The sequence below is a fragment of the Euleptes europaea genome, chromosome 13 (assembly GCF_029931775.1).
Source record: "Euleptes europaea isolate rEulEur1 chromosome 13, rEulEur1.hap1, whole genome shotgun sequence".
Lineage (NCBI taxonomy): Eukaryota > Metazoa > Chordata > Lepidosauria > Squamata > Sphaerodactylidae > Euleptes > Euleptes europaea.
The window spans coordinates 2,207,553-2,230,548 of record NC_079324.1 but is presented as its reverse complement, the minus strand read 5'-3'; the positions used below and the strand labels follow the sequence as shown (position 1 = coordinate 2,230,548).

General features: G+C 48.0%; 1 protein-coding gene across 1 annotated transcript in view; it reads left to right on the top strand.

The window, feature by feature from the left end:
* Positions 1-7,456, top strand: part of EFNB1 (ephrin B1) — a 118,632-nt gene extending 111,176 nt beyond the window's left edge. The window contains exons 3-5 of the mRNA XM_056859714.1: positions 5,470-5,562; positions 6,587-6,718; positions 7,025-7,456. Of these exons, the coding sequence (XP_056715692.1) occupies positions 5,470-5,562; positions 6,587-6,718; positions 7,025-7,416 (617 nt within the window). The 3' untranslated portion in view covers positions 7,417-7,456. The remainder of the gene's footprint in view (positions 1-5,469; positions 5,563-6,586; positions 6,719-7,024) is intronic.
* Positions 7,457-22,996: the final 15,540 nt, after the last annotated feature.

The following is a 22,996-nucleotide window of genomic DNA, read 5'->3' as shown; positions in this document are numbered from 1 at the left end:
TGTATCTGCCTGTGGAAGCTCCAGCACCTTCTCAGTGCCAGGGCTGGGGTGTCCATTGATCTGAGCAAGTGGGGTATGGCACAAGGTCTGAGCTGGGCTGTGTATCTAACTGGGGTCCTCTGGTCAGTCACTTAGGGCTCTAAGTGTGAAACCAGGAGAGATGCCTTTTCACTTTGAACCACCGTGGCTTCTTCCTTGACCCTGAGACCTGAGTCTAATATATACACAGCTTTAAAAAATACATTCCCTCCACCTCCCCGGGGGAGATTGTTATACAACCCCGGGAACCTCCTGCTTGCAAAGCAGGGGCTCTGCCACTGAAAGCTTTCAGCGGTGTCTCCCTTCTCATGCCCTGGGATGGCCTCAAACAAGCTGTCACCAGCCAGAGAGCCACCAAAACTCCAGTTTCTTAATTTTCTGCAGTTTGGTGGCATTCATAGTTTGAACTTTAGGGAATAATGAATCTCCCGCTCCCAGTTTCCTCACCCACTGGGGCCCTTGCTGCAGATGTGAGCAACTTTTTGTAGACAGAAAAACTGGTTTGCATCACAACATGGTGGGTGGAATAAGGCCGCTGCATGGAATGCCTCAGCTGTTCCCATGTCTCTGAAGGTTGACCCGCACAGCCAGAGATGAGGGTGCCTAGCTGGCAGCCCTTCTTGGCAGCATCTTGAATGTTCCCTCAAGATGGTGCTGTTCATAATACATTTGTAACATATGGGAAGGGCTTCAGGAAAACCTCAAGAAAGGAGCGTGTTTCTTCATTACTGCAAGCAGGAAATCAAGAAATGTGAACTGTTTCAGCCCACCCCTTTGTGCCTGGAATTTGGTCTTCAGTTGTATGTCGTCCTGGCTGTTCCCCGCAGATGGAAGAGTCATTAAGAGCAATAAAAGATGAGCAACTTGGATTAGCTGTAGGCGGAGCATGTTAATTATGCATTGGGGCTTAAATCATAACAGAAACTTGCTAAAGGGACTCTGGGAGAAACAACTTAAGCCTCTAATTTTGTCCAAAGCCCACTGTTTAAGAGGCCTTTGTATTTATCTTTTGCCAAGCGTGCTTTCCAAGAGTTCTAGCTCGCCAAAACACGGTTCTGTTTTCTGGAAGGGAGAAAAGCCAGGCTGCAGAGAAAGCCAGGATGGTGCAGCAGTTAGAGCATCACACTAGGAATGACGCACCAGAAGGCTCACCTGGGCCATTCGCTGCCTCTCTGTCAAAGAGACCTGGCATACTCGGGGCAGAAGGCAGCCGGGTATTGCCTTCAGGGAACAAGGAGGTTAAGTGGAGTAAACGGGGCATGTTTGTGTGCAGTGGAGGCATTCACAGCTGGGGCACTGTTTGGCATGAAGGTCCCTTTTCAGGGTTCTGCAGGAGGAAACCTCTCTCTTTTCACAGGTGAGGACACTTTGGGGGTGGTTGCCCATTGGAAATACTTTCCCCTCCTTTTCTCCCCATGGGCAGCTGCAAACAATCTGAATTTGTTCAAGGATTCCAATGAGAACAGAAGATACCATAAAGTCAGACTAAAGCACCTGGGAAAGGACAGGGGGTGCATCTCCAATCCTCAGTGTTGGCAAAGGTACCTGCATCTCTGTCCAGTGCGCATTGATCCTCCTAATAGCAGATAAATTATCCTGTCCTCCTATAACATGTTTTTTAGTTCAGATGATTGCAGAGAGACTGACTTCCTTGTTCTGGCTATTTTTTGAGGGCAAAGGAACATACTGCCACAGCTGTTTCCTTATTCAGCTGCTGCTGTGCCCATTGCAAAGTAATGAGAGGGGTATTAATTTACCATCCTGGGAAAACCTGATCACCGCAGCACAGCGAGGGGATTGCTACTCTTCATGGTGGTGGAAGCCATTTATGTGAAGGTGACAGCTCTGGAATTGGTGCCATCAGTAGCACCTAAAGACAGACAGGATTTAGCCATTTAACTGTGGCTAAAATGGCACCATTCAGGACCTCTACGGCCTCACCTGGCAATTTGGGCAAAGAAATATAGAGCTCAGAGTCATTGGCACATTGATTACAGCCTACTCCAAAACCACAGATTATTTCCCCTGAGGATTTTACATAGAAATTAAATAGCATGGGGTTTTGTGGCACAAAGCAAGTATTGTGGAACTCCACAAGGCAGGTCCCACAGTTCACAACTACCTCCCACACACATCCCCAGTGACCCATACTCCATGCCCAGAAGATGCCCAAGATGCCCTCCCTCTCATGATCTGCCTAAGTCATAGAATCAGCATTGCTGAGAGATGGCCATCTAACCTCTGCTTAAAAACTTCCAGGGAAGAAGCACTTACCACCTCTCGAGGAAGTCTGTTCCACTGAGGAACCGCTCTAAGTGTTAGAAAGTTCTTCCTAATGTTTAGACGGAAACTGTTTTGATCTAATTTCAACCCGTTGGCTCTGCACCATCCTCTATATGACAGCCCTTTAAGTACTTGAAGATGGTTGTCATGTCACTTCTGAGTCGTCTCCACTTCAGGGTAAACATACCAGTCTTTATCCCTTAGTCCACTCTGAAGCCAAATTGGAAGGGGTCCAGAGCAGCAACTATAACCAGGTAGGCCTGCAGTTATTCTGCCACCACCCTCTCTATCACCTTGCCCAGAAAGGACAAATTAGGAACTGGGTGATACTTAGCCTGTTTTCTGGCAATGTTTTTTTTTTTAAGTAGCAGACAGATGGCTGACCGCCTGCTTTAAAGACCAAGGAAAGGTCCCCTGCATCAGTGCTGGATTTAAAATGGACATCAGGGACTCATGGATGTGATCCATACAGGATTTGAGTAAGCAGGATGTTCTGGTAACTGGATCAAAATGATCCATAAACAGTTCTTGTGTCTCGGCTGCATTTCAACCAGCATCTAAATCAGACCATATTTGAAGTATTTTCTCAGCAAAAAAAAAAAAAAAACCCTTTGCAAAGTCTGCAGCAGTCATTTAAAGAATGAATTGGGCCTCTGCATGCACAAAGAGGGTATGGAGGGTGAGTTGGTTCCATGCTGGATGAATATGGCAGCTTAGTGACCCACCAATAAGCTTGGAAGCTGAGTATGTGCCTCTATCTAGTAACCATGTGGGCATAGCTGGAGGGGTGATTCTGGAGTGCCCCTCGTGATGGCGTGTCCCCAGCATCTGTTGTTGAGAGAGAGAGAAATCCTGTGTGTTATTTTGCTTACACACCTGGTAGACTTGCTAGTGTAAAAAAAAAAAAAAAAAGGGGGGGGGGACCAAATGGAACTCAACCAGAGTACTGATTCCAAACCAAAGAGGTTGAGCTGAAAAATGCTAAAATTACAGATATATAAATTTTAACAAGGTGCACATTCAAGCTAAAAACCTAGGCCACTAGCATAGGCAAAACTTTCACATTCAATGTATACAAACATGAAGACCTGTGATGTACAATCTTATATTGACCAAAGTAGGATCCAAAAAAGGACCAGATGCGTTTCGGCCTAAGAAGGCCTTCCTCAGTGGTCAGTAATATAGTTATAATTTAGCACACATCCTGATAATATAATTATATCATAAAGAACAGTAAAAAATGTATAAAAGCCCTTCTAGTATAGTGAAGCTCCCTGTATGTTTGTTTATTTCTTATATACTAAAACGTGGCTTCCACGTCTCACCTTCTGTTGCATGTCAGGCTCTTAAGGATGTGTATTACACTGCTTGATGTATACACATCCTTAAGAGCCCGAAATTCAACAGAAGGTGAGACGTGGAAGCCAGGTTCTAGTATATAAGAAATAAATAAACATACAGGGAGCTTCACTATACTAGAAGGGCTTTTACACAAATTTTAAAATTTTATTAGAAAAATACCAATGACAATAACAACTAAAAAAAGCAGAATTACTGACAGTCTTCATAATTTAAAATACTATATATATATATATATATATATATATATATATATATATATATATATATATATATATATATATATATATATATATATATATATATATATATATATAATAAGATCAAGTCTCCCATGCTACAGCTTATTTCTATGTCTTCATATTCATCATTACATCTTGATTGAGTGCAACACATTCCTCTTTCCCGCCCTTATTTATGAAATTCTCTATTACTTATTGTATGTGACCATACTGCATCCAATCTTATTGTATCTCTGTTTTTCTGTTAGCTTAATTAAAACATATATTTCTTTAACTTTAACCAGCCATTCCTCTATCTTCGGAGTTGATTTTTGTTTCCAGTGACTGGCAAAAGTCATTCTAGCCACAGTTATCATATGTAACACCATACAAAGTTGATCTTTAGCTAGATTAGGTACCAGATTTAACAAGAATATCTTGGGTTTACATGGAGTATCAACCTCCATTCCAGCCGTTAGACATTTCACTATTTCAGACCACATTCTCACATTTGCACCACATGTGTATAAAATCTGCTTGTTTTCTATCACAGTGCCAACTGCTGTGACATTATAATATACGCTGCAATTGTCATACTTATGCTTTGTATTTTATTAGACTAGTTGGACTATGGCCCGAGCTTTCAGTCAGCAAAGTCCTTTCAACATAACTGGTTCCTTTGTACTCTGAGGCATTACTTTCTTTTGGACTATATTTGGGTCTAACTTGGTTACAGTAGCAGCCACCCTTGTTCAAGTTGATTGTGGTTTGAACTGAGCTAAGAAAATATCCGTTGCAAAGCTCTCAAGCCTCCCTTTTTCTCTCGTTAACCACTGAAGCCTTCCCCTAGGCCACCTCGGCCCGGGCCCTCTGCCACTGCCGCAGAGGGGAAGCGTCCCCTGGGGAGGGGGGGGGGGGCTGTGGGCCTGGGCCCTGCCCCAGGGAGCCTTGGCCACTCTTTCACGCCCAGGTGGCCACGCCTTCGTTGCAGGTCCAGGCAGGATGGCTTCTGGTGCTGCTGGGTCCCTCTCAGCGGGCACCTTGGCCGTCTTCGGCTCTCCCTGGTGCTGCGGTGGTCACGGCTCCTTGGGCTGTGAGTCTGAGTGGCTGAGCTGGTCAGCGGCCATCGTGACAAAGACTCGGGTCTTTATTTGCTCTAATTCTGAAGCAAAATGCCTCCCATTACCATGGAGCTGCAGGGTGTCTAGATTGCACTCTTAACATACTTGATAGCACCTAACCCCAAACCTACCGTGATCTCATGGAGAGGCTAAACAACATGGAGGGTCAAATTATGTTTACTTTTGTTGTTGTTAGAGTTCTATAACCTGATGTTTGTTTTTCTAATTAAAATAGTAAATCGTTTAAATTGCACCCGTAGTCAGCCATTTTGAGCTGTTCCTCAGCCTTGAGATTTAATTCCTTGTCCCCTCACCAACAACAGCTTCTGGCTTTGTAGAGCATAAGTCTTCTGGGCAGAAGCATCGGGTTGCTTGCTTCAGTGTCCCCCCCCCCCCCACTGCCTTGCACAATCTTGATGCCTTTTCATTTCTTTCTCATCCCGCAGCCACTTCCAATGGGTCTGTGGAAGGTCTGGAGAACAGAGAAGGCGGCGTCTGCCACACACGATCCATGAAGATTGTCATGAAAGTGGGACAAGGTGTGTCAGCATCACTACAGTTTCTTGGGATCCTTTGCAGAGTCCAATCAGAGGGTGGAATTTCAGGTTTTGGAAACTCGGGGAGTTTGTGCTGCTCTTTCAGAGTTGTAAGCCTTTCTCAGTAATGGTGAAGCGGTGGTGGAGCCAGCTGGTGTAGCTTTATTTTGGATGTGGGAAATCATAGCAGTAAACTGTCCAGTGCAACTTGAGTAAGAGCTGCACATCAAACAAAGGGATACATTTGTATGTCTATTCTGACTACAGAATTGGGATTATTTCTGTTGCTGTGGTAGATCTTTGCTGCACAGAGAAGTCATAATGGGAGGTTTCCCATGCTAGGATTCTATTACTTTTTAAAACATGTATGCTTTGCCTTCTTGGCTTAAAGACTCATTGCTCACATTTTAGGCTGAAATCAAATATTTCCTCTTGAGTTACCTAGAAGCTGGTTTTGGATGATGCAGAAGTCCAATAGCTGGCCCATGAGGAGAGGAGTGTGGGTATGGGAAGTAGGTAGGGGTCTGGGAATTAGAGTGTGGAGGCTGTGACCCTTCCCACCACCAGACACCCACAAGGTCAGGAGAAGCCTTTGCTGGTCGCCAGGCATCCTAATCATTGATGCAGTCAGTGGAGGCAAGTGTTGGTGACCTAGAGAAGAGATGGCAACCCACAGAGATTGTGCATGTCTGTGTCCTGTGCGCATGTGCATTCATGCATGTAAGGCACAGCCCTCTCTGGAGGTTGAGGAAGGTGCATGTAGCAAGCCGCTGATTGTCCATTGAGGCTGAAAGGACTTCCGGCGCCTGTTCCCTCTCCTGTGGCATCCTTGGGGTTCCTTCTGCGTAGGAATGCATGTTGCCTGCACGATCAGCACGTCCTGCAACACGCCAGCGTGTCCCTTGCATTGCCGCTCAGCTAGTGACCAAGGCAGCCTTCAGCACCAATCCCTCTGGCACACGAAGGCAGAAGCACCTCTCCCTCGGATGGGTCCTCATCCCATCTCTTTTCTGTCTCTCATTCCTAGATCCCAACGCCGTGATGCCAGAGCAGCTGACGACCAGCCGGCCCAGCAGGGAATCTGACAATAATGGGAAAATCGCCACGCAGGGCCCACGCCATAGATTCCCACCTGCTGTGGAGGATCCTGGGAAGCCAGGTAGCTTTTTTGCGTGGGACTGCAGAGGGGGGGAATTAATACCAGGCCCCTGGAATTGCAGGCCAGGTCTGGGCCTGTGGGTCACAATGAGGTAGCAGCAGATACTTAACTAGAATTTTTCACTTGCGATACATTTTACAAGTGTAGAAAAATGTAGGTTGCTCCTCACATGCACAAGGTGTATGCTTGTTATCAAGCAATTGCTCAGTCTTTTTGGCTATAATTAGGGTGGATGTGAGCAACAGAGTGATGGTAGTGGTGGTAGAATCCATTGCCAACATTTGTCCTTCCTGGTTTCTTCCCCAGATCCCATGAACCAAGATGGCCGCGATACACAAAGCCCCACGGATGGATTCTTCAGCTCCAAAGTGGCCGTCTTTGCAGCCATTGGTGCTGGCTGCGTGATCTTCATCCTCATCATCATCTTCCTGGTGGTCCTCCTGATCAAGATCCGCAAGCGCCACCGGAAGCACACCCAGCAGCGGGCAGCGGCCCTCTCGCTCAGCACCCTGGCAAGCCCCAAGTGCAGCGGCGGCAACGCAGGGACCGAGCCCAGCGACGTCATCATCCCCTTACGGACTACGGAGAACAATTATTGCCCTCACTATGAGAAAGTGAGCGGGGACTACGGCCATCCCGTCTACATTGTGCAGGAAATGCCTCCTCAGAGCCCAGCCAACATTTACTACAAGGTGTGAGGAGCCAACAGAAGAGCACTAGAAACCAGAGGGCCGGGGCGGGGGGCAGCCCCTCCCCGAGCAGCGCGCTTGCACTGGAGAGGTGCAGGGTCCAGGCGAGCGCCTGGGGCAGCCTCTGGAGCAGGCACTCCTCTCTCCTTTAGCATTTAGTTTTGTAGTTTGGAGCGGGAGTAGCCCCAGAACTCCGTGGAGGGGGGCTCGCCAGCAACCTTCTCCGAGCTCCAGGATAGCCCCCAGCAGCAAGTTCAGCGGCCCACGGCTCGGGCTCTGTGCCTTTCATCACTCTGAAACCTGCCTGGTGATGCCCAAGAACTCCCCCCCCCAGCTTTTCAAGCTCCTGTTTTTATTATTTTAAGTATTGGGGGGGGGCAGTCCCCAGGGCCTGGTGTTCTGCAGTGTTGGAAAAGTCTGCCTGTCATTGGTACAAGAAAGATAGAAATCCTCACAGAGAGGAGACTTGTCTGGCCCCAACTTTGTACTATTATAATAATTTTAAATATTTTTGTACTTTTTTGAAACACTTTGTGAAATGTTGGAACTCTAAAGCCTTTGAGCCTGAGCCTCTTTGTCTCCCCTTTCTGCAATGTGCCCCCCTTCTGCACCACTCCTAGCTCTGGAGCTGCCCTCAGCACAGGGTGCGAAACCCCCCGGACCTCCTCCTGTGGTCCTGGCCATTTATGCCTTGGTCTTCGCTGGTCAAAGTAATCGCCTCTTTGCTCTGTATTTCAGGATCTTCTTTAGAAAACAAAGCAATCTAATGACAGAGTGAGAATCCCCTTCTGAATCCAGCTGGGAGGAATCTTCCTCTCTTAGCCGTGGGAAGAGCCAGCCCCATAGCCACGTTGCTGCCCATTGCTCCATACTAGTGGGGTGCCTGCTGCTATGACAGGCAATGTGGGGAGAGGGAGGGGCTTGTTTATGGCAAGGACCTCCTGGTCTGTGTTAGATACCTTCGAGACCTGGTTGATGAGAGGTGAGTCTTGTGTCAGAAGTAGAAGGCAAGGTTTGTGTCCCCTTGAGAGGCAGTGCTTCGCATTCTCCAGACAGGCATTCATTTAGGTGGAGAAAACGGACAGGGTACCCTCAGGCAGTGCTGGAGAGGAACATCCCTCGTGACCTCCCGCCCTCCCCCCACACACACACACACATGCCCTCCTTGTCCTGGGTTCTGTGTCTTGGGTGCTCTAGAAAGTCACATGGGTGAGCTGATGTCTGGAGATGGAGTGGGACAGGGCAGACTCTCAATGGCCTCGCCTCTCTTCCCAAGGGGTTTCCCGGACATGGTGAGGCTCTGACAGGCAGGTTCCGGAAGCCAGGCAGCAGGCACTTTTCAACCCTTGCCTTCCCTCTGACAGCAGGCCATAGGGCAGGCGAGGGCTATGGCAGGTCAGGTCCACCTGGCAGGGGTCACCTTGCGGAGCCCGTCTCATGGGCGGCCGCCAGTCCAGAAGGAGCTGGTGGAGGTTGAGGCCAGCAGGCCACACGGGGAGGCAGGCGCAAAGCAGGTCTTTGTTCTCAACCCATTCTCCCCAGGATGCCTGCCAGGAGGGAGGGGTCGGCAGCGGGCCGCTTGCCCCTCCATGTCCTTGCTCTGCTGGTGGTGAGCAGGAGCAGCCCCGGCCCCCCGCCCGCCCCTGTTCACCGGGCTGTGTAGCAGCAGAGCCCGTTTGTGGTGGCCCATCGTGTGTCTGCCGTAGGAATTGTGACACACTCCTCCGTGCCACTTCATGCAGGAGCCCAGGCTGGAGGGCGGGAACCAAATTTGATGCTTGGCTAGCACTGGAAGCCAGCCAATCACTGCACTAGAGGCGGGGCTCAGCTCCTCTGATAGCATCAGCACACTCCATTGGCTGCTGCAGTCAGGGCATGAGCACCAATCAAAGACCCTGCTCTAACCTTTCCTTAGCCACATGTCATTGGATGGAGATAGTTGCCATGTTTTCCATGGGAGGAGGAGCCATGCCGTTGCCCATGGCCACAGCACTGGACATGTGGCTCAGCTACACCGTCCAGAGCTGTGGATTGAAGAGCATTAGGATGCTTTCCAGCTGGCTCTTTCTCCCATTCCCATGTTGTGTTTGTCATGCCGCAAGCCTTACTTTGCATGGAGGAGAAGGGAGTGTGGACAACAAGTCTTGCACACTTGAACCCACCCTGGTTTGGTTTCCCGCTAACCAGGTTAGCACTATTTCTGCCCTCCCCTTCGCTCCTGGGTGAGAGAGAAACACCGCTGCTCCATGGTCTGCTGCCCACCTTTTGCTGCACCAAAGCCTTCCTTGGACTCCATAGCTAATGTCTTGGCTCTTCTTCCAAACCAACCAAGGCTGGCAGCTGGTCTCTGGCGGGGTGCAGATAGCTGTCTGCTGGTGGGGAGCTGAAGGCCCTGGGCCACTGCAGAAGGCAGCCGGGGTTTCTCTCCTCACATGCTATGCTAAGCTCTGGATGCTCCCTACTTTTCGTTTTTTGATATAGCGCAAGGCAATAAACTGGCCTCAGGTTGCCTTCATGGGGGTAGAATAGAATGGCAGGAGGTTTGTTCTGCCCAGGTCATGGCTGATCTCTTGTTCCCCAGACCGCAAGCTTAGGGAATAGATTTCCGAAATAGGGTTGGTCCAGCTGCGATTCTCAAGAGACAGTCATGGTTCTCTCCCCCACCCCCGCACTGTCCCTTCCCCTACCAGTGTCTCTATGCAGCATGTGGAGGGTTTGTTTTTTCTCGTAAGGGCTTTGGTAGTCGTGCCCTTTGGGGCATGCCCAGCGGCGGTCTTCAAAAGATGCAGGATTGATTCTCAGGACTCCACAGATAAATGACAGAATTTTTTTAAATTTCTATTTTTAAAAAATAAAATCTCTTAGTCGGCCTGCTTTCTTTTTGCCACAAGAGTAGGATGCTAAATATTGCTTAAAGCAGGTGAGGGAATTTCTTAGTTTGTGGGTGGTAGTTGTATCTGCAGGGAATCTTACCCATGCCCTGGATAGAAGCTAATGGTGCTGGGTGTCCTTTGGCCTGAGATGGGGGGGTATGCTTTTCGTCCCCACCCCAGCGCAATTTTAAAAAAATCTTCCGACCTATTTTAAATACTCACATGCTTCCCACCTTCAGTGTGGTTTTAATGTGTGCCAGTCTCAAGGCAGTAACCGTTCCAATGAAATCCCTCCCATTTGCTGAGCTGGGTCTTGGGAGGGGAAGGGGCAGGCGTGGACCGTTCCGAGCGACTGGAAAAGACAAACCGGCCCAGCTAACAGGTGACCCGAATTCATTTCCTAAGCAGCAAGAAATAAGTGGAAGCTGTAAGATGGGAAAGTGATCTGAGCTGCACTTACTCCTTTCTCACGCAATCACTCAGAATTGCGCCAAGAAAATTAATTTCTTGTGGGGAAAGAGCATCATGTTGTGCGTTTTTGCCATGCGTACACAGGCTGGGAAGCCTCCATCAGCATTAGCTTCCTGCCGGGTGTAAATGGGCCAAAATAAAGCTCAGGGTGTGTAGCAGATGCGCATTTGGCGTAGAGCATTTTGCCACCACCCCCACTCCTCGGCTGTGATCTCCTTCCCTTCCTCTGTATCCTCCCCCCCCACCCTCCCCTCAGGTGCATGCTAACTTGCAAGAGAGTCTGAGAAGGCAGAATCCCACACTGAGCTTGGTTGAGCAAACTCCCTGATCTGTGTGCAGCTCAAAAGTGGAGGCGGAGGGCAGAACGGAAGGCTGACCAAATGTCTGGCTGGGCATCTCTGTCTAGCTCTCAAACTTTCTCTTCTTCGTTCCCATCAAAAGAACTTTTTATTGTAAGGTTTTGTTTTGTAAATAGTCTGTTTTGGAAGAAATAATGTAAAGATGTTTTGTATAAACTCTGGATTATTTTCTGGTTGCTTTTTCTTAGAAAAAACAAATAAGAACTAAAAAAAAAATAACCACAAGAACGGGTGTAAAACATTTGTCATTCTGTCATTGAGTGAAGAAGCAGGGCTCCTCTGTTGGCAGAGGACCCCGCGTGTGTCGGTGCTCCTGGGTGGGCAGCTTGGAAGAAGGTCTCCGAAACCACCCCCAAAGAGGAGCAGAAACTCAGGCTAGGCAAGGGCCATTTGACTGGCTGTGTGGTTCTCTGCCACTGGAGGCCAAGACCTCTGGCTGGCTGGAACTCTTTGAAATTGCAGGTTTGGCTTCATTCTACATTCCAGCGTCCACCACCATTTTGGCCAAAGTCAAGTGATCTGATTCAGCAGTCGAGGCTGGAGTCATGTCTAGGAAGCAGCCCTGTGCAGAGTTGGGCGTGGGGTCACATTTGCTCAATGTCACCTGTGAGCTATTGACCCCCTACATCTGTACTAACAACTTACTTTGCCAGTTTACCTGTTGTGAGTTCCCCAGAGAATTCTGGGAACTGTGGTTTGGTGAGCTGCTGAGAATTCCCTTAGAGACCCTCACTGGATTCCTAGTAAGAGGGTGTGACTGCTAAATCAGTTTAAGTCTGTAGTGTGGCTATTCCATTAAGAGGCCACCAGATTTCGGAGCCTATTTTGTTCAGATGTGGCAAATTCAGGCATACCTCAAATGTCCTTAGTTATTTCAGAGGAAGGAGGGGGGCTTATTCAGCTCACGACTAACTGCAGGATTTCAGGCCGAGTCTGCAGCAGGGCACATTCATCGCCCATCTGCCAAGGCACACCTCATCTATGCCGTCTGGAGCATGGCTGGGTCAGCTGAGCATATAAGGACGTGGGCAGTTGTGGGAAGAGTGGTGTCAGCACTGGCGCCAGGGTAGCCCTTAAACATGCAGCTGCCTGCTGTTGGGTCCTCTCAGGCCAGAGTTGTGGCAGACCCAGCCTGATTCGCTCACTGCCGGTGGTGTCGAGCCATTTCGAGTCCCCCAAGGACCACCATGGGAGGCGGTCTCCTGCCCTCCCTAGAGGGCACTTTTCTTCCATCCCTGGCTGACTGCCCTGCATAAGATTTTTTGTAAGAGCTCAAGCTAAGTGATAAAGTCACATGGCTAATACTATGTAAGCAGAGTCGTCTGGAGTGGAACAGCTGTGAGGGGGGTAGCGCTGTGAAAGAATCACTTCTCTATATATATGTGTGTGCGCATGCGCACGTGAGTACACACAGTATTCTCTCTCCACGGGCCCACTGGCTTTCCCAGCTTTTCTGCAATTTAACCCAGTCTGCCTGTAACCAGCATGAGTGTGTACCATGTATGCATTTATGCACCGTCAGGACAGTGTCACTCTCAGCTATCCATGCGCAGGCAGAAATGAGCTTGCCTCATTCAGTGCCACATCCCAACGAACACTAGGCAGGCTATTGTCGAAGGCTTTCACAGTCAGAGTTCATCGGTTCTTGTAGGCTATCCGGGCTGTGTGACCGTGGTCTTGGTATTTTCTTTCCTGAAGTTTCGCCAGCAGCTGTGGCAGGCATCTTCAGAGGACAGTGTCTCTCAGTGTCAAGTGTGAAGGAACATACACATGAACACATGAAGCTGCCTTATACCGAATCAGACCCTTGGTCCATCAAAGTCAGTATTGTCGGCTCTCCAGGGTCTCAGGCAGGGGTCTTTCACATCACCTACCTGCCTAGTCCCTTTAACTGGAGATGCCAGGGATTGAACCTGGGACCTTCTGCATGCCAAGCAGATGCTCTACCACTGAGCCACGGCCCCTCCCCAAGGTAGAGTAATATATAGTCAGAAGGGGGTTGGGTTTGAGCTGAGTCATTGTCCTGCAAAGTATCAAAGGTCATGTGCTAATCATTGTCCTGTAAGTATCAAGATAATGTGCTAATGAGGGTGTGGTATGTTAATGTGGAACCATTGTATCCTGAAGTGATCTGTTAATGTGTGAAATCCAAAGCTAATCCGTATGGCTATTGTGGACTGTAGTCTTTGTTAGTCTGGAGGTTTTCAGGACAGGAAGCCAAGCCTTATTCATTCTTAAACTCTCTTCTGTTAAAGTTGTGCTGATGTTTATGAATTTCAATGGCTTCTCTGTGCAATCTGACAAAATAATTGTCCAGTATTTCAGTGTCTTGGAATAAGACCCTGTGTCCTGCTGATTTCTCAGGTTGGCCAAAGATACTGCAGACTTGGTAAGAAAATACCAAGACCATGGTCACACAGCCCGGATAACCTACAAGAACTAGGCAGGCTGCCTTCCGTTTCCTCTTCCATTAGGCGTGCACCTCCTCAAGCGCTGGGGCCTCTCAGCAGAGGGGCTGCTCCATGCCCTCTGGCACTCAGGGCGATTGCCCTCCTCTGCTGATGGGCCAGCTGCACAGGGGAGCCACATCTGGCCACTGAGCAACACGAGAGGCTCTGCGTGCTGCCTCTGCTTGTCTCCAATGCAGCTTCCTCTGGTTAAGGCTCCGAGACCCCTCCTCACAAACACCTCTTGCCCACCCTTGGCTGAGCTTTTTGGCCACACAGGCAGGGGAAATGGTGTGCTGCCCTGGCCTGGGGCTGCTGTGGATCCCACGGCCAGGTTGATGATGATCCTCGGCCTTCAGTCATGTTCTGTCTATGTTCTGTTTTGAGGCCAAGGGCTCGTATATCTGAGTTTTCTGTTGGTGGCACTGAATTTACCATAACAATGTATTTTTTTTTTCACTTCGCCAAGCATTCTTTTTTCCCCCACACTGCTTTCTCCCAGTTGTCATATCAGTCATTGTCATCAGTAATGAGTAATATGGGATTTGAACTCCCTGGAGCCATGATGGAGCCTGATGTACTGTTAAATAAAGTATTTTTCCTATGGAACCTGTTGTGTCCCTTGAGCCTTTTCTTCTCCTGTAGACAAATCTTTTCTCTTAGTCTGGGACATGGCAGCACTAACTTACAAGGGCCATCCTGTCCAGCCCTCCAAGGCATTTAGATGCCCAGCATGAGTCCCGAGTCTCCATCCAGCTGCATACCATTGTTGGGTTGCCCAGCCCTCAGCAGGGTTGTCCATCTCCATTCTCCTTCGGTATGCTGCCACCAACTGTTCTGGAATTGCCACACGGAGCAGGTCAGCTCTCTCAGCTTCCAACCCTGCATTGCCGCTCTAAGGCTTAAGCTATTGCCTGTGTCTTCTGCGCCCCGGGACAGGTTATCACAGGGATGGCTTTCTGCACATTTGCCATTCTCGGGAAATAGTGATTTAGCAGCTGACCACCACCACCCTTCCCCTGGCGCCCATTTTGAATAGCATGTTAGAATGGCAGTGGTTTCTGTGGTACAGAGAACAACTAGCATTTAAAATAGCAAATTATTAAAAGTAAAAAGTCCACACGTATACTCTGGGCACAGCAATATATTGATCTAGGAATACAAAAGGAAGGTGTAAACATGCAGTTCTTCCATCCCTCACTCTATATGTACCCTACCTCGCATTCTAAGGCAAGCTCTTTAGAAGTTACAGAGTTGTAAAAGCTTTCCATTTCCTTCATCTAGGCAGCCAGCCCTTTGTCTGCTCCACATGGTAATCAAGATGGAGCTCGTGTGGGAGACCTCCTTCCTCCAGATGTAATCAGCCAAGATGGACATGCAAAATGGACTTCTCTCCCTCCGTGCCAGGGGAGTTTATCTCCTCTGTTTTCCCACCACCCTGCAGGTCAAAGAATTCTTTCCTGATATCTTTGGGAAGATAGAATCTAGCTTCTCACATCCCAGGTCTCTGTGTCAGGTTCCAGCCAAGTGTCTTTGTCCAGACAAGGTGTCATTGTGGTCAGAATGGCAATATTTCCAAAGGTTTGATGGGTGATATTTGGGAGAAACTGACTTCTCCCTATCTGGCTTCTGCCACAAGAGAGAGAAAAAAACCTTAAAACTGATTGTGGTGTTCTGGTCAAGCCCCAAAGCTGGCATAAAATGCATGTTTCCACATGGAAGTAAGAGAAAAATGTTTTAAGATGTACTTCGGTGGTACTTTGCTTTCATTAGATTAGACAAAATCATAGGAGAGTCTGACAGGTTGGAAGTGCACAGAAGTACGAGGAATTCTGTTTCTTTTGTGGTGGGTATGTGAGTTCATTGTTGTTAGAATATGCTCCATAAACAGTAAAGATTATAGGCTGTTGGTCACTTCCAACCAATTCTAATGATCTATTTATTGGGTGAAACCCCTCTTAAAATGAAAAAGTGATTTTGGTAAAGCATTTGATCATTGCAGCCAGAATGGCAGTAGCACAGTTCTGGAAACAGCAAACAACCCCAGCCAAGTAGCAATGGTTGGAAAAGGTTTGCTTTGATGAAGAATTAACCACTTACAAATATATGTGGCTATGAAAACTCAGGTCATATGAAAACTACATGAAAGTTTGGTCACCCTTTATACAATACTGGAATTGGTTTAATTTCTAGTGCTAAGGCGAAGCTATTAAGGTGTATATGGAATAATGGTTGATCAGTGCAGCATTAAACATTAGCCCTTTTGTAATTTATTAATTTTTTTGTAGTTTATTAATTACAGGAATTGAAGTTCTGTAAATGAGAATGGAAATGCTTTGGTATGTTAGAAACTTCTTTTTTCCTGTGTAACTTTCCTGCATATTAATAAAGAGAAGTGTAAACAGGTTCATGAAGGCTAGAACCACCAACGGCCAAGGTGATTAAAGGGAACCTTCATCTGCAGAGGCAGCAGCCCCCAGTGCTGGAAGGCACCCGGCACCCCTGCCGGTCTTGGTCTCTGTGCCCTTGTTGTCCCTTTTGTTGGCTGCTAAGTGGAACAGAGTGTTGGCCCAGATGAACCATCAGTCCAACACAGCAAGTCTTTTCTCACTCAGTGATTTCCCCCCTCACAATATTTAGGTTGGCCTGCTCACTTGATATAAATAAATACAGAGATAGTCTGTTTGGTCTTGTCTCTTTGTTCCCGTAAGTTTTATATGTTAGTTTGATGGTATGGTGATTGCAATGGTGCTGCAATGGTGCCATTCACATGTGAAGTGTGGGCTTTGAGTTTTGCCCAGATAGAGCTTTCTGTGATCCAAAAATGGCAGCTTCCATGATAAAGGCATAGCTTGAATCTGGCTAGTTGCTAAGTGGAATCCTCCCTGCCCCACTCTAGCTGTGGGTGTTTTTGTGTGAAGGACGGGAGGCAACGGACATCCAACCTCAGCCTACGTCTCTCAAAGTACCCCACATCCAACCCTGTCCTAATTGAGTGAGAGGCTGTTGAACAAAGAGATCACTTCCTGAAGTTTGTTCAACTGTTGTCAATAAACTTCAGGAATGTAACAGGTGCATTCAGACTATCTTAAAGTACTAAGGAAGCTTCTCGCTCTGAGGAGGAGGGCTTCTTGATCTTGGGTAATTTCCACCGGCTGTTCACTATTCCAAATCCAGGACCATTCCTCAAAGGTACCTAATATTTCAAATCTCTTGCCCATTTCTTCATATAATTGTTATAAATGGAGTGAGAATTTAATAATAACCATGTAAGCATCACCAGCAACAACCCCATTATGGATAATTTCCCCTAAGAAGGTTTTCAGGTGGCAATTATTGTTCTTCCTCAAAAGATTAAGAACCATGTGTCATATCTGAAAACATCAGAACATTGTCAGTCTGTTGCATTGCCTTCCCACTTCCTCACATGATACAACCTTATTATTAGCTTCCCATTGTGCATAAGACAGTTTCTACCCGGTTTCTTATATCCCTTAAAATTAAACTCAGAGCCAAGGAGAAAGGTGTATAAATGGTTCTTCCCTGGGAAGAACCAATGCCTCATTAATTCTAACCTAGCTACTTGATAATTATCTAATTCCCACATTTGCCCCTGCCTGTGGATACTTAAATCCAAAGATAGGGGACACACTCACCCCAACAGCTTTTTCTGCAGACTTGGGGGATCCCCTAAAAAGGACAGTTTAAATCCCCCCAGTTTAAAAAATAATGCTGCATGCGCAGACAATGCTCTTATGTTTCGAACTGCTGGTGGGCCTGGAGCCACGATTCCTCCCTACAAGGGGGAGGTGGGATTCCCCCCGTGAGTTTCGCAGGCCCCTACTTGTATTTAATATGTGTGACTCCCAGACTTCAGCTTATGATTCTTTGTACAAAGTTGTAGCTTCTGTTCTAGGTTATTATTTTCTTGTGGAACCAAAAACAAGATTCTCAGCAGTAATACCATTTTGATCACATAAATCCGTTCCATTCTTGATAAGATGTGCTGAAACTCCAGATTTCCTTCTAAATCCAACCACAATTGATAATGGTTAAAACTGCAGCCTTGGAAACCCCTTTCATTTGAATGAGGGCCGTCAATAGCAAGCCCTGCCTTACAATGGCCCCACCCACTTTCTGAAAAGTTCAATGGACATCAAAGGAAATAGTGGTGGGCATCATGACACCCAAAGGTGCCATATTAGGGAACCCTGGGCTATGTCAGTTTTTGATCATTAGATAAGTTGATGCCAAATAAGTCATACATATTTAAATTTACATTATACCCAGGTATTTGTCCAAAACAATGTAAGATGTTGAAGAATGAATCAGATGAATGCATTAGAATAAGTGCAGTATTATCTGCAAAAAGAGTAATTTTAAATAGTGTTTATTCCTTGATAGTACATCTAGTACAAACGGTACATATGCCTTGAACCTTATTGTTCATCCATTGTGGTCTCTGTGCAGCCCCAGAAGGGAAATATGCCTGCTTAGGCAAGCCACAGAACATTCCAGAATGTCTAACGAGTGCAAGATGCTCCCCATTCCTCCAATGATTTTTCACAAGTTCATGTAGCATGAGGGAGGGACATACTCCTGCCTCTTTGCTGCCATAGAGAAATTCCCATTTTTTAAAATCCTCTTGGAATTTTACTTGTGAGAACAAAACTTGTAAAATAACATTATATACTAATCATTCTTTTCTTTAGGTTTTTTTTTAGGGGGGGGGGGGAAGAGTATTTGCTTTTTTTCTTTTCTCTGCCACAATCAATGTGACACAGAAAGCACTCTTCCAAAAATTGTACCTACCCCATGAGAGGGCAGAATGGCTGAGTAAGACCATCATGCCTGCAGACACCTTTCCTGGAGCCCATCAAGTGTTTTTGGAAAGTGAGTGGGGGCCAGATGGGCCTTTGCCCATCAGGGCTTCTGATTGGCCATTTGAGATCTGGTTGGCTGTGCTGATTTTTCAGAAGTTGCTTCAGCAGTAGCTGCCACCACAGCAGAAGGATCTTCACAGTGTGACTGAAGAAAAGCTGTATGTGTGAGGTTCTCCAGCCAACCTCGGCAATCCCAAAAAGTCACTCGCTCAGACAGGCAGGTCTAAAGCAGGTAAACGTTTATTCAAGAGCCGCAGATACAGCATAAGCAATCCACAGGTTCAAAGCTGCTAATGACAAACCAAACTACAAAGCATAACTTTAAGCACAGAGTCATCCCAGGTGCAAAACCAAACGGCCTGGGAATTAGGAGATAACGGTGCCTGGTAGGAAGTAGGGAGTGAGCCAGCCATAATACTGAAGTTGCCTGCTAGAGACTCAAGGTCAGAGCAGTGGGGGGAGGAAAGGAGCGGGGACAGCTTGAACAGTTCAGAGAAACAAAACCAGAGGATAACACTTGAGCGGAATTGGGCCTAACTCATGTCAAGAGCCTGCCTGGACAGCATGACACCTGACCGCTTGAACATCTCAGAGAAACAAAACCAATAGATACTCTTGAACAGCAAAACCAATAGATACTCTTGAACAGCAAAACCAATAGATACACTTGAACAGCAAAACCAATAGATACACTTGAACAGAAATAAGCATGACTCTTGGCATGACTCTTGACAGTATGTATGCAATATTTTTAAATCATATGTTCCAGACCAGAGAAGGCTCACGCCGGAGGACAGCCTCGGCGCCGGAGCGGCGCACCTGGCAGATGGAGCACACCTTCGGCTCTACAGGCACAACCTGACCCTGGAGCATCGAAAGCTACTGGCCCATCGGGGCCACGGATTACAAACGAAACCTTGGGTTCATCAGAGCCACGGATTACAAATCCCGAGTTGACCTTTTCCAGCAACGAGGAGGAATGGGACCCGACGGCAAAAAACGCCGCCGGGCTGCTGTAAAAGGGGCTCCTCAGCAGACCGCTCCAGACCCTGTGCAAGGAGCTCCAATTATGGTAAGCGAACAAGAGGACAATGTATATGTGAAGGTTACCCTCACATTGCCTAGAGGCAGACCTTTAGTAAAAGTAACAGCCCTCATTGATTCCGGCTGTTCTCGCACCCTGATAAGTGAGGAAGTCGCCCAGCAACTGCGGGTGAAAAGGGTGCAGCTGCCCGAGCCCATCCGATTTTCCCAGATGGACGGTAGTGACTTTAGAGGGGGTCCAGTCACCCACTGCACGGCCGCGGTGGTGATGGGCATGAGGGAACATTGGGAGCGGCTTCATTTCACCATTGCCCCCATCAAAACTCCTGTGGTTTTGGGGATGAACTGGTTGCTGGGACATAACCCTTCCATAGACTGGGTTGAACGAACCCTCACTTTCCCTCACACCCTGTGTGAGCATCACGACAAGGAAAGGGTGCTCAAAAACCAGGCGGCTGCCTTAGTTGAAGCACCGCCAACAGAGACTTTCAAACTACAGCTCCCCAAAGAGTATGCCCAGTTTACCGATGTGTTTGATGTGCGAGAGTGTGATGAATTGCCCCCTCACTGGGAGACTGATTGCGCGATTGAAGTGGTGGGGGACGGCAAGCTGTCTAAAGGAAAAATTTACCCTATGAGCCCTAATGAAAAGGCCGTCTTACGGGACTATTTGGACACCAATTTGACACGGGGTTTCATTCGCCCCTCCAAGGCACCGTATTCGGCTCTCGCCTTTTTTGTAAAAAAGAAAACGGGAGATTTAAGACTATGTATTGATTTTCGCAGACTGAATGCAGTCACTCAGTCTAATGCATACCCCTTCCCTCTCATTCCAGACCTGCTCGCACAATTGAAGGAGGGCCAGATTTTCACTAAACTGGACTTAGTGGAAGCCTACCATCGCATCTGAATAAGGGAAGGGGACGAACCTAAAACCGCCTTTTCTTGCTGTTTTGGAATGTTTGAATATTTAGTGATGCTCTTCGGACTTACGGAGGCTCTGAGTGTGTTCATGCAATTAATTAATGAAGTTCTACATGATTTGTTGTTCCGTGGAGTTGTTGTTTATTTAGATGATATCCTCATTTATACAAAAACAATGGAAGAACACATACAGTTGGTACGAGAAGTGTTGCAGCGGTTGCGCGCCCATAAACTGTTTGCCAAAGTTTTTAAGTGTGACTTTCACCAGCCCTCCATTACCTTTTTAGGGTATGTCATATCCCACCAAGGCTTGGAAATGGATCCCGACAAGGTTCGGGCAGTGGTCGAGTGGGAACCCCCCCCACCACCACACGTAGGCAGTTACAATTCCTGGGTTTTGCAAACTTTTATCGGAACTTTATTTCAAACTTTGCTCAGGTGGCGCTCCCTCTAACCTCGCTGTTGCGCACGAAAGGGAAGGGAGCGGCTGCCACATTGCCATCTGCAAAACTGCAATGGACTTCTGCCTGTCAGCAGGCGTTTGAGACGCTCAAGCGATTATTTACATCTGTACCCGTTCTCACTCACCCTGACTGTGAGAAACCTTTCGTAGTCCAAGTGGATGCTTCTGATGTTGCTATGGGGGGAGCCCTGCTGCAACGGGATGAGGGCGGCCAGTTAAAACCGTGTGCTTATTTTTCAAAAATGTTCTCCCAATCCGAAATAAACTGGGCTATTTGGGAGAAGGAGGCGGCGGGGGTGAAACATGCTCTCACCATTTGGAGACATTTCCTGGAAGGGGCGGAGGTTCCCTTTGAGGTCTGGAGCGATCACAAAAACCTGGAAGCCATAAAAGGGACTAGAAAGCTAACGGCAAAACAGGTTCGTTGGGCACAGTTTTTTGCCAAGTTCCGGTTTGTCCTTAAACATGTGCCTGGCAAGGACAATTCTTTGGCAGATGCCTTGTCCCGACTTCCCCAATATAGAAATGACTTTGACCGACCGCTTGAGTCCTTGTTCACCCCGGAACAGAGGGGGGAAGTGCCGGGACTGTCTGTAACCACCCGGTCACAAACTCGGGCTAATGATTCTGCTCCACTGCAAGGAGTGCCGGAGACTTTTCAGTTGAGGCTAAAGGAAGCCTCGCAATTGGAGGAAGAGAACCAGACTCTGCCCCCAAACCTTACCCGACAAGGGGCTTTTGGGCTGCAGGGAAATAGACTGTACGTGCCAGGGACTCTCAGAAAGGAGGTATTGGGCATGGTACATGGGGCTAAACTTGCAGGACATTTTGGGTTTGTGTCAGGCTGCTATCTCGGTTTCGTTATTGCCTCTGTCTCTGTGCTGTATTGTCTGCCCCCCAAGGTCGCATACCTAGGCCTGGGAACTCAGCTCCTGGGAAACTGTATTCATGCGTGTAATCTCCCGCCTTTCCTGCCTTATAATATCTCCCAGCTAGTGAGCCTCTCATAGCTGTCATTTTATTCGTTTGCACTGTATGCCTATTTGATCAGTAAAAGCCATCTGTTTGGACTCCATATGACTTTGTGGTGATTTCTGGTTCTGTGGGCCAAGGGCTGACATTATGACAGCTATCTCTCATCTTCACCGTTCTCCTAGCCAGGCTGGAGCCCAGGGGGGTTCGCCTGCCACTTGGATGGGAGCTGTGCAGCTCTCCAGGTGATCTACTACCCTGGAGCCCTTCTCAGAGGACCCTACTCTGTTACAAGACTTAATCGCTGAACTTTTCCGGACGACCCGAGAGGTTTGCCGCTTGAGGGGACTGGTACAGGCGCAGTGGCAATCTCTTACAGGACGTCTCTGGATGTTAACATCGGAGGATACTGATGCTCGTTTAGATCTTCAGGACTTGGATCAATTACTGGACGATGCCCGATTGGCGACTGAGGATTTACAAATATTAACTGGACTTTTGGATAATCTTATTTCTCGACAAACTCTTTCTACCATGGCGGGAGCCCCGCCGGAGGGTTTTTCCCTGATCCCGGATGCGGCCAGCTGCCAGGCTGAGGCCAAGCGAGTCGCTATTAGCACCGCTCTTCTCCTTGTGGAATGTACAAAGGACACCCCGGTAGCCACCTTGGCTCAAGTTTTGACCCCGACGTTTGGAGCCGAGGCATCCGCACTGGCGGTTCGAGTACAACCTCTGCTGGGCGGGGAACCTGACCCCATACTCTTGCTCCTCGAGACAGAACTTTTGCCGCGCATTACGGCAGAGACTGCCCTAAGACTTGAGAACGCCAAAGTTCTTGCGGATCAGCAAGCCGCCGAAGCGGCTAGGGTCGCAAGAGAGAGAGAGGCGGCGGAAGCAGCCAGGGCGGCTGCAGCAAGGATTAGGAATCAGGCGAACGTGGACACGCGCCCCAAGGACTATGTACTGGGACTATCAGGTCTAACTTTTTCCCCGGCGTTTGTCCCGTCGCGTGCGACCCAACGCGCACGCCGTTTGGCTGACCGGCGTCGAGACTCAGATGAGTCTGAAGACGAGGATTTATATGGGGATAGCTCTCAATGGGCCACGAGCTTCCGAACCAGTAAGCCTCATCTTACTGGTGGCCCAAGTGAGG